The sequence below is a fragment of the Symphodus melops genome (genome assembly GCF_947650265.1).
Source record: "Symphodus melops genome assembly, chromosome: 9".
NCBI classification, from domain to species: Eukaryota; Metazoa; Chordata; class Actinopteri; order Labriformes; family Labridae; genus Symphodus; species Symphodus melops.
Genome location: NC_136699.1, coordinates 16604363 through 16616642, shown reverse-complemented (window position 1 = coordinate 16616642; position 12280 = coordinate 16604363). Strand labels below are relative to the sequence as shown.

The 12280-nt window shown below is 39.2% G+C and overlaps 1 protein-coding gene and 1 long non-coding RNA gene across 2 annotated transcripts in view; one reads left to right on the top strand and one right to left on the bottom strand.

Moving 5' to 3' along the window:
* The window catches only part of gria3b (glutamate receptor, ionotropic, AMPA 3b), a 119371-nt gene that overhangs the window by 77267 nt on the left and 29824 nt on the right, over window positions 1–12280 (bottom strand). Inside the window, exons 3-4 of the mRNA XM_079351745.1 lie at window positions 3182–3419; window positions 2536–2694 (exon numbers count right to left, since the gene is read on the bottom strand). Coding sequence (XP_079207871.1) covers window positions 2536–2694; window positions 3182–3260 — 238 coding nt within the window. The 5' untranslated portion in view covers window positions 3261–3419. The remainder of the gene's footprint in view (window positions 1–2535; window positions 2695–3181; window positions 3420–12280) is intronic.
* LOC306829646 lies at window positions 8540–10620 on the top strand. Its single transcript, XR_013779885.1, has 3 exons — window positions 8540–8621; window positions 9638–9800; window positions 9901–10620. It is a non-coding gene; the product is annotated as an uncharacterized lncRNA (long non-coding RNA).

The following is a 12280-nucleotide window of genomic DNA, read 5'->3' as shown; positions in this document are numbered from 1 at the left end:
CGCTACAAAGCCCAGCCTTGAGGATTACTAAAGACACACATTGTTTTGCTGCCGGTCACTAATTCAATTAAAAGCATAAGGATTTAAAGGGACTTGAAAGATTTTTCTTCTAACAGAAGACAGAACCTTCCTCATTCATAACGTGGTCCATATTTTGTTTCTATAAAGGAAAACAAATTGTGGCAAGTTAATATGAATCACTGAATGCATGTTCTCTTGTGTTGTTGTGTGCCAACTAAAAGAGAGAATGCACACAAAAAAAATAAATAAATAAAAATAAAACTAAGGAGGTGTCCTTTCAAAACCAAATACAATTGCTGTCATTTCCAAAAAAATGTGCAAGGCCTTCACAACTCATCGCCATCAAAGTAACACAACTTTCCTTAAAATAGATTTACTCCCCAAACTCGCATTACACATCTTTCATAAAATCTTAGTTCACATTGCGACATCATAAAACACTTGTTATTGCTGACAAAGGACTGACTCATACACACGGGGCTATCGATGACAAAGTAAATTTGAATGTCCACTAAATAATTGTGACAGCTTGCAGAACAAACAACAGTGCTGACAAATCTAAAAGTCTGCACACAGGAGGTCTTCACTCACCAGAGGCAAAGCCTCAGCGGCCTGGAAGTCAGCAGATAAGTGATTTTTAATAACCGTCATCTCTATTTTGTTGGCTACATTGGGAGAGACAGTCTGAGGTGCTTGTGGACTGTTGTGAGCTCAGCATGAGCTGTCTGCCGTTTGCGAGCTAAGCTTGACGAAAGTCTCAGGGCACTACCTTGAATTAAAAAAAAAGGCTCTGATCGTACATTACACAAATCCGATTGGAAAGAAAACTGCAGCTCTGACTTTTAAAGCTGCTTTTGCTTGGCGTGTGTTGATTGTTTCACAATTAAAAGGAGAACAGATTTAGTGTGTAAGGTTAAAACTGCCTCCGAAAACAAAAGAGATTTCAAGCAGAGCAGATTACGAACACGCACATCAAAGCAAAAGAGACGCTTTAACTGAGTATTAGTCGGACGTTTCACTACAGTCTCCTGTATTTGAACTATAAAAACACTGGATTCTCTGCTTTTTTAAGAGCACATATTTTCTTGTATCTGAAGTTCAAGCTATTCCAGAGACAGCTCATGATGGAGATGCTAAGGCATGGCAGAAAGAAAGAAGAAATGGGGCCACAGCTCCCACAGGATCCCCTACCTCTCACTAAGGCTCTGTCTGCCCCTGAATTTAATTAGATTCTGATATCAAGCCTTTCCCTCCTATGCTTCTCTTCTTCTTCAACATGCGTGAAATTGCACCGCACTATCTATTATTTATTCACTCTCATTTGCTTATTGTTTCTTGTGGATGCCTTCGTTAGAGCGCTTGCTGCTCTGCTGCCTCTGATATGACGCTCCTCTTCATCTCCCTCACAGCTCAGACCCACCTCCTCTGCAGGTCTGAGCCTGGCTCATTTGCCGAGGTTGGTTGGGGAGCTATGGATTTTCCCCCCCCCCTCCTTTCACCCAATGACGGCACAGTGTGGTGATATGAGGGCTGGGTGCTAATGAGCTGACTCTGCAATGCTGGGGGAGACACTCTGTAACACAGGGGGGAGCAAGAGAAAGGAGCAGGCGGAGATGCTCCTGGACAGGGAGAGTCAGAGGGGCCATTATGAGCGTGCCACACTGGGGTTGTTGCAACGGGCAGGCAGAGCTGTGGGTTTGCTAAGCTGGCAACTCAACTGAACTGGACTCATCATTTAAAGTGACATTGCAAAATGACATTCTGAATGCTATTTCCTTCACGTGTGTCCACTCTTTTCCGACGAAATTCAAGCTGAAGGGAGCAGGGAATTATTGGCTTATTTATTGGATCAGAGACTGCAGCACTTGCAACAAAGGATGGATGAGAATCGCAAACTAAGACTTATAATGTACAGGGGGAAATCAAGTGTTGTCTGTTATAGAGGATGATATCATCCCGCATGTCCATCTACTCTGCTATCATCATATCTGTAATTTGTTACACTCATTTTGTTTGGCTTCCATCAAGTAGTTTTGCTCCACAATAACACACCAAATTCCCGAGTTGGTGACACAGTGTTTGTTTAACTGGGTGCATGTTCTCAGCATGCATAAAGTGTGTTCATGTGTCACTCAGATAGAAAGAGGCATCCATTACATTTAGACAGGCAGGGATGATTTAACAATGGAAACAGTATTGTAATTTCCTTCTGCAGTTACTGTGTGTTATATGTTCCCATCTGTAATAGTACATTTATAATAATGTATATGCATTTTGTAGAGAAAAAAAGAGAGAGAAAGAATTATGAGGGAAATGCAGAAAGATGATTGTTACATCTCCATTGAGACTTTAAGAAACAGAGTGCAGCAGGATGAACTTGACTGCTCCGCAGGATTGAGATGTAGCCTCCATAAGCTCCTCACACCGGATGAGTTGGACATAAATAATTCTGCTCATTCTGCGTGGACAGGGTTGGTGGGAGCGTGGACATGACTGAAATAGAAGCACACTTACACGCATGGGTGACCGAAAAGCTGTTGGACGACTCGAGGTTGTCGACGTTGTAGTTGAGGTGGAAAGGCTTCTCAGTGGTGTTTTGGTTGGTGTTGTAGAGTTGGACAGCGAACCTGAACGCGCTGTGTTCCTGCACCGTGGAACGCATGAACAGCCCCCCTTAAAGACATGGACAAGACGAGATCAGACAAAGATGATTCACTCAAAAGTGTGCCTTTTAAAGTCTTGTCAGTTCGGAACCTCATTTTATTGAGTGATGAAGCACTGTGTACGTCCCGCTGTAACACAAAGGAGGCTGGTTGTTATTTGAAAGAACTCATGCATTTCTGACGGTGCGCCTGTATGAAACTCTTCAGATCGAGCAGAGGCACTGACCGTCTCCCATTTGAGTTATTTTACACGCCACTTATTCCAAGCGAATAATAACAGTGACATAGTTAACACTCTGTGTAGCTTTTAAGAATATATTTTTTGCCTGGATCAGCGTTTGAGGCTTGCAGCACACGGAAAATCAAGTTAGTCTCTTCCACTGCGCAGAGCTCGCGCTCCGTCCGGATCTCTCCGGTGCTAAACTGCAATCTGGCATGACATTTTTCAACTCAAACTGAACCTATATTCGTCCATTTCGTCACATGAAAACACTTACCGATATTGATCTGATTGGGAAATCCTGCGGAGGATCTGTCAAAGAGCCACAGTAGGAACAAAACCACGCGTTGTGCCATTTTCTCCGACCTATCTGTTCAACTCCTCAAAAGGGTCTGTCTGGGCAGATTCATATGTTCTGGATGGAAGCCGGGCGCGATGGAAATCCAGTGGAAATATGATGGTCGCTCACAGTGCACCAATTAGGTTCATTGAGGTGCAGCCCAGCTGCAGAGCAACTAAGAGAGAGAGGGAGGAAGAGGAGAGAGAGAGAGAGAGAGAGAGAGAGGGTGGGTAGGTGGGTGGGTGGGAGGAGGGAGAGTGATAAGAAGGAGGAGGGGTGGGTTGGTGGAGGGAAGGAAGGCAGGAGCAGATCTGAACTCCGATTGGACCCCGTCGACGCGTGCCAATGGTGGTCAAACTTGATGTGAGGTTAAATTAGAAAAAGAAAAAAAAACTCAGCACGCTGGATCATAGGAAGGCTTGGAATACATGCTGCACTTGTCAATATTAGCCTTCTGTTGGCCGAATCAATAGAAACACTGCAATCTCTCAGACTCTGAATGAATGACCAGACCACCTCGGGCGGTCGCGGTATCTCCAGGTTCCGGCGAAGTGGCTTCGTGTGTAAACCATGAGAGGCAAACAGAGAAATGTTGTATTTCCTACTGTAGGATCATGTGTGAAAACCGAAAACTTTGTGTGCTAGTGCCCATATCCTGTATGTTTATTCACCGGAATCTCCATTATGGCAGCAAGATACAGCAATGCTTGAAAAGTTCAAAACACACAAAGCCTGAATATGCAAGCGCGCGCGCCACACTCGTTAAAGAAGGTAAGGGGGAAACGAGGACCTGCAGAGCTGTCTATGGTCCTGAAACAGCCTGAGCAAAACTTAGTCCCTTCTTATACCTGCAGACATGGTAAACACCTTTTAAAAATCTGCACCTTTCTTTTGAGGTTTGTCCACAGTCAACTATTCTTCAGAAACATCTGCATCGCATTTTTATTTACTTTAAGTTTGCCTTTGTCCCTAATGAAACATCTATCATTCCTGTGATTGTGCATAACAGAGGACAATTAAGGGATTACTGGTCCATTTATCACCCTCAGCAAAGCGCTTTGAAAATTGAGTTTTTAATTGCATTGCAAACAGCTACGGCTTCCGCTATTGATACTGCAGAGCACTGAGGTCTTTTAAACAAATGAGAACGGACTAAGTGTCCATGCTTTAAACTTTTAAGTTTTAACGGGCAATAACACCTTGAGGACAGAAGAAAAGAAAATGCATGATCAAGAAATGAGATTGATTTTTACTGTACTTTTGTATTTCACACCTGAATAATTCAATGTAACTGGAATCATTTGCACATAAGGCTGTGCTGTTGAAAAAAAAAATCATCTCAGTCAAGTCCTGCTGTGATCTGACATGTCATCATAGGGGGAGATTTCCTCTCCAAATGGGGTCAAAGTTGATCCCGAGTCCCACAACTCAGCGGCTCTCTGGGGATGAATCTAGTATGATTCACATTGATCCTCCAGTCTCGAGCACAGCCTCCATGTCAGAGAGCTCATATGTTGGTGTGCGTGACCTCAAAGGCTGATGTCATAATGACTAGTCAAACTGTGACCCGCTGACTCCTCTGGGCGGTTATTTCCACAAAGTCTCATCACCTCACACCTGAAGATGACACACTGATAGTCATTTAAGAAGAAATGAGAGGCCACCTGCGATTTTGAATTTGTGAAAATGTGCTATGAAACAATTAATTGAAAGCATACCAAAGGAGGCATTGACTTTGTAATTTACAGAACATGCTGCTTCTCAGTGTGAACTCAGCTAATCATGCATCATTTCAAACTAAAAGAACAATCTTTTGTTTCACAACAAGGGGAGCTTGAGTATTTGCGATAAGGCCTTGATATAATTGATATTAAATGGTGACGCTGCTGCTGTATTAATTCCAATTAGGACATTTTGGCTTTGCTGCATTATCCTCCAGGCTCTGCAGGAATTCAATTTAGTCCCAAGTGAATAAAATTAAAGATATGATCTATATGAAAACAAATAATTTTATGATATGCCTTTTTTGGATTTGAAAAGCGCTCACAGGAGTGTTCGAGGAGCAGACGAAATGAAAAGACTGAAAAATAGATGAAAAGATGTTGCCTTTTATCTCATGATGATGATGATTCACAGCCTATAGCTCAGAGCAGTGCAGGCCTCACCAGCAAGAATTATTCATTCACTCCCTGCCTTCGCTTCAGAACACAACAGGATGAAATCTTCATCTTTGCCTCTTTGAGGAAAAGAGAGCAAATAAGTTAGAAAATGTAACATTTATTAAAAAGTCTTTCTCTGTGGGAGTCGAGCAGCTTTTGGATGTAATTATTGTGAGGGTTTGATTTAGCCTTTGATCACTGCATAATTATTCTGTAATCTTTTTATAACTGGCCTCAGATTTCTTGCTAAGACAGAAACAAATATTTTACAAATGGTTTTCCTCTAATGATGGGTAAAACACATATGTATTGAGGCAAACATCTATAGGTACAACAGAGCTAAATGTCCTTTATTTGGTTTATACATTTCAGTGAGGAGATGGAACAGGGGAGGTATTTATCAACAGTAAGTGTATTAGATACAGTAGATACGCCAGCCCTGTTTGGAGAAGCTTGCTGGAGTTTGTATTTTGTATCTAAGCCACTAAAAAAAGTCTTGTAAAATAAAACATTTCAGCGAAAGTTGACGCTATATTTTTGGATTCTTTTTACTGCTTCACCTTGACAATAACATCCCTTTCTTTTCAGACTGTACGTTTTCTGTCTGGTTTTGCCCGAGGCTTCTGCCTCTTAAAAGGAAGTTTCCCATGCCACTGTAACTTTGCTAAATGTTGCGTTGAGTATAATAAAACAACGAGTAAGGTCTTTACCTGCTTTTTGTAAAGTGTCTTGAGATACGAATGGGCACCATACAAACAAAGACGGATTGACTATTTTTCATAAGTAGTTCAAACAGCCCGTCTTCAAAAAAACTATCAAATGTAATGTACCATTTGATAGAATCAGGGATAACCTAATAAGGAAATACAGATTTATAAAAATGAATGTCCTTACAGCAGATTTCATGTCAAGCGGATTGCTTAGTTTGATGAGTTACAGTCTAAGGAAGAAAATTAATTTGCTGCAACTTCTGAAAATTGTTCATGGAATATAATCTCTAAACAGGATTTACAGAGGATGGACTAAAATGAAAGGACTATAAATAGCCTTGGATATCCAACCTGCACACAACCAATACAGCCACTTAGCTCAGGTCGTGGATACAGGTCACTCCCTTTCAAGAACAAGCCTGCCTGTCAATCATTCTGCTTACTACAATCACTCATTAATGCTTGAGTGAGCCTGGCTGCTTGATTTTTTTATTTTTTTATAAAGTATTTATGAACATTTGTATGCACAATTACTCACTGACATTAAAGCCCGTTCTAACCTGCACTTGTACTGTATGCCGTGTAAAGTATGTTACTTCAACACTCCTCTTAATTTGTGGTCTGTCCATTTGCGGCATGTTGTTCAAGTATACGCATGATAAATTAAATATCTGAACCTACTGTAATGGCTCATCTTCAGAGATGAAAGTAAAACGATGCAGCCTTGTGAGTCCAAGGGAGGCAAAAGCAATGGCTATTTAACATTTGTGGTTATGCAGAGAGATAATACACCCCACCACAGCAGCTTTTATCTTTAATCCTCGGCTCCATTGTTTCAGGCGCCATAAAACCCAATTGGCACTGTTCCTTGTAGCTGCACTGGTGACTCCTGCTGGTTGGTCAGGACGTCTGTGTGGAGATTCTTTGTACCGCTAAATGCGCAGCAACCTCCTGGGGAAGATTCTCGCTGGTGAAAACCACAGCTGTAGACTTGTGGGCGGCTCATGGCTGGCCCATGCCTCCCTATGAGAGCAGTAGGTATTACCACAGCAGGATCTGCAGTAGATGGAGATTTGGCCTTTCACAAATTAGGAAAAAAAAATGCCAGAAGAAGACCAATGACCAATAGAAGAAAGAAAGCAGAATACGTAGATGGTGACTTCTACCGCATTTGACTTCAAAGTTCACACCCTGGCCTTCCCAAATAATTTAAATAAGAAGATATTAGGTTATAAAATATGTATTTTATGATTATATAAAAAACACCTTGTAATGTTAAGTCACAACAATATTTCTGTTATCAAGAAAAAAGAAGAACAAGTTCTTAATTAATTGGTCTATCTTGCGCCTGTCATAATATTATGAGACAAGAACAAGAACTGGCTTGGTATTACACATCTGCTCAGACTACCCTCTTTAGAGGCTTTGCACCCAGTGGTTTGCAGATACATAGACAGGTGGTTGGATAAATTCTGAAATCTGCGGCAAATTACCTTGGAGCTTTAATCTAATGGATTGCAATGTACACTGTAAAAAATGTTCGTAAATTTTGCGGTGAAAAACTGTCAATCGTGACAGTAAAAATCTGTAAATCTCAAAAACAGTTTGATACTGTTTATATAACACAGAATCACCGTAAATAAGTTAATCAGGAAAAAACTGTGTTTTTTACATTTTTTCTCTTGAAAAAATACGTTTCCCTACTCTTGCACAGTTTTTTTAATGGAAAAATGCCGTAATATGTATAACATTCAATACTGTGAATTTTGCATTTATTTCTTGAAAAGAATACAATATTTCACAGTTAAATGTATGTACTGTTGTGCTGATCACTGAAACATACTGTAATATTTATAACAGGTCACACTACAGTTTTTACATTCATTTCTCATAAAGAATGCAGTTTGTAACTACTATTGTACTATACTATTGTGCTGATAACCGAACAACTCAAACTGAAAACTTTATTTTTAACTTTAAATTTTTAACTTTATTTAGATTATTTCTCTGTTGTTACAATGCTAATTGTCATTGTTTTTCATATGGTTGAAGAGCCTGTTTATTTCCCTTTACAATGAATTATATTAACAATATCTATCCTAAGACAACAGTTTGCCTTTAAATGTTTTAAAATGTTTAAATTCATATCTTGAAAATAACTCTCATATGAACTTTTGTATTATATATATATACACACACACACACACACACACACACACACACACACACACACACACACACACACACATTTGTTTTAAAACATTAATCTGAGCTATCTATCTAAACTGAGTAGAAGTCGTATGCCCCCCTACAGTTCGTTCGACAGACTGTGCATTCTTTGGCAGCGCGCCTGAAATTCAAAACGGGCCAATCAGCGCATCGCATCTGACGCATCGTACGTTAACCTCTGACACACTCCGGTTCACGGTCTTCACCAGAGGAGCAGCTTTCATCAGCGTCTGGACTTTTTTATGATTTCCAGCCAAAGCCTGTCGTCAGTACACCTCGGTAAGTACAGCAAAACCAATTAAAGAGACCGAGTGAATTATTAGCAATCGTTTAATCAGTTTGACTGCTTTAAAAAAAAATGCGCTGTGTAGTTAGCCGCTTAGCATCAAGCTAAAGCGGGTCCGTCTGTGCTGAAGCCTCCGGTTAGCTAACTACGCTGCTCGTGTTGTGGATATAAGCTCTGTGTGTTTTTGACTGTTGAATATGTATTCCTGTAATGTATGTGGAGAAAACGTTATGTCTGTAAAAGCCTATGTTTTACATTGCAAACTGCACCGCAATGAACCCCGACGTGTTTTCAAATGTGTTGGAACAAGTTGTAAGCAGGTGTTTTCTGGATATACCGCGTTAAAGTCGCACTTCTATCGTCACCACAGCAGTACACCAACAGTTACTCAGGATACGACTTTAGCGCCATTAAAATGCACCATCTCAATTTGTGAACGCCAGTGTGAGGGAACTAAATCGTTGGTCGCTCACTTAAAGGAGCACATAGCAGAAGGGCGTCATGTAGCTTGCCCAGTGAGAGGATGCAAAAATGTGTTCACTGCAAAAACGTCCTTTACCTCTCACATGCCCAGAAAGCACAGACATTGGTCAGAAAATGTGATTTGTCCATCAACCAAAGATACACAGTGTGAGAGTCCCACTACAAGTGCTAGCACACAGGGAGCTGCCAGCATGTCAGATGCTGAAAACATTATTGGGGATGGGTCTAATTTCAGTGACCTGTATCTGAGAAATATATGTATGTTTTACATAAAACTGCAGGGACAGCATCTTCTTCCAGTGTCTACCATTCAAAACATTGTTGAAGAAATACAGAATATACACGAGTTGGGACAGACATACTTTGAATCAACTTAACTTACTTCTAAAAGATAGAAAACATCAGATGGGTCATCAAATGCCTTATTGTGTGTGGTAAGTAAACTGAACCAAACCTGTAAGAAATAAGTACCACTGGATTTGTATTTATGGCTGATATTGAAGCTCTTGTCTCTTGTATTTTTTAGGGTCCTCCTGCTTTGCCGCTGAGACATTTATGTTGAGCATCGACCAAGAGATTGTCAACAACCACATCACTTCCTTCACATCTGCCTGATGTTTTGGCAGTTACTACTGCTTCAACATACACTACCCAGTGGAACTACGGTCTACACTGGAGTTCCTCCAACGGTAAAATTTCTTTCTTTTTATAATATTAGAAAATACACTGCATTTGATGACCCATCTGATGTTTTCTTTCTTTCTTTCTTTCTTTCCTTCCTTCTTAAAGATGTTTCTTTTCAATAAATCCTGAGAAAGGCACCAAAGTCGAGTGGAATAAGAAGAAGAAGAAAGTGTTCTCAGTCAATCCCAGGGTCCTCACTCTGATCTCAGACCTTGCTGACCACGAGTGGACCTACCAGTGATGCTGAGGGATGATATGATAAAAGGTACACTGGATGTTATATAAAATGCAGATATTTTGTTGTTAGAGTTAAATTTCTGAAAGTTTTACAAAAGCTATATTTTTACTAGATAAATTGTCTGGTACAGTTTGTACATGTTGTTACTAGTTCCAGAATTGTCTTAAAAATGGTAAAGCTCTCAAGTGAAGTGTTACAATTCCTTGCACTCATAGAGATTGTATATTCTTTAGCTTTATGATGCAAGATTTGAAATTTTGCTCCCCTTCAGGGATGATTTTATTTTGATAACGTGAAAATGATACCCTGTATGTAGACTGATGTCACTTTGTGGTTATATTTGTACCAAAAAATGCACTTAAATGTTCTCAAATTAAGTCTCAAGGTTTCTTGGCAAATTGTGTCTTCAGCTACTACACAAGTTTGAAATTGAAACAGTTTCAAAGTGAACATTTCTTACATGATGTTTTTATAGATGATGTTATGAAGTTATTCATAGATATTTTGTGATATGTAAAACTTCAAATATTTGATATTTACAACCTCACAAATATCAAATAAAGAGTTTATATATTTGAAAAGTTTAAGGTGGATATTTTTTGTGTTGCTGTTTTAGTACATTAAGTAATTTGACAATATTAATTCATGCTCTTTGTTTTAAGTTTACAGAACAGAATGAATGATAACAGTGGAAATGCTAATTTGGCTGAATATTCAAAGTATATTAATTTTTTTCTTTACATGTGATCTTTTCTTATTTTATATTATGTTCTGATTCTACTCTGATAAATATAGAGAAGTAAAGTATGCTTCAAACATCTTTTGTTAGATTTTTACATTGATGGATTTAAGCAGTAGTTTATAATTCATAGTACTAATTATACAATTAATGAACATGCTTTTACAGTAAAATATGGACTAAAACACCATTTTTAACCATAAAATTAGCAGCACTAGCACTCATTGCTATTACTAATAGACATTGATTTACTGTAATTTTTGAGGGGAATTTCTGTGCAAACCTTAATATTTGCAGTAATTTTTGGGAATTTTTACAGAATAAATTAGTAGTTTATATTTTAGACTGTTAATTGTCAAGCAAAAAACCGTCATATGCCATGAAACAAACTTTATTTTAAGCGGTATTTCCATGTAAATTTTCAAGTAAAACACATTTTTTTAAAGGTTCAAACTTTTTTTTTTAACAGTAAAATATGGAATGAGGCACATTTTTTAACCGTAAAATCAACAGTATCGATAGTAAATGAAGAAAATGTTTACCGTAATTTTACGGTAGTGTTTCGGCAACCACAGCTGCCGGAAGTTTACCGTTAAAACAACAGTTTTCTTTTTACAGTGTAGTAAAGCCATATGTTTTAAATCCACAATAATGGCTTCAATTTAGTGCGACTCATTTTCCTGTAAATATTGTCTGAATATCAGAGCAAATTGCTTTTCATGTCAGAGATTTAAACACTTAGCAACTCGGGAAGTCAATCTTTTTCCGACTTGCACTATATGGTCATGACTGGTCTCATCGTATTTAATTTCCTGGGCTCACATATACAGTAACTAGGCTCACCTCACTTAATATCGCTTTTGAGTACCATTGAGTGCACTGCTTCATATCAATTCTACCCTGCTGAGAAACTAAATTCAGTCATTCTAGAAATGGGCTCCTTTGATGAAAGACACATAATGAGCGGGGGCAAATTAGTATTGTAGCAAAGATGCAGTTAAACAAGCATTATGCAGCTCAAACCCAATGACTTGGAGAGCTTTTCCAAGAGCCCATCAGTCTTGGCCAGATGTTGTAGGCTGATAAGAGACTCCGCTCTCAAGGAGCTCTTCTTTATTCTGTCAGTGCCTCTTCCCATGAAAGAGACTCAGGGAAGGCAATGGCCTGAGGAGATAGAGAAGCACTTGCCATTGTGGTGGAGTGCCACGCAGATGTAAAGAAACAACAAATCTAGTCGAATAAAACATTCTGTGCAAACACTATACAATGTCGAAATCAAATATAGTTTCTAAGTGTAAAGAAAGGCTCTCCAGTGGGATAAAACTCGATGTCATGCATGTGAAGTGGCAGAACATCCTGATGGAAAAAGATGTTTGGCTGTGAACTCCCCATGAGTAAAATGAAAACGCATCATGTGGCATAAGATAAATGAAGTGACACAGTTCAAGGGATGAGGAAAAAAGTGCCTACCTCAATTTCAGTATTTGAATGTCGCAGCATGTTGTGTC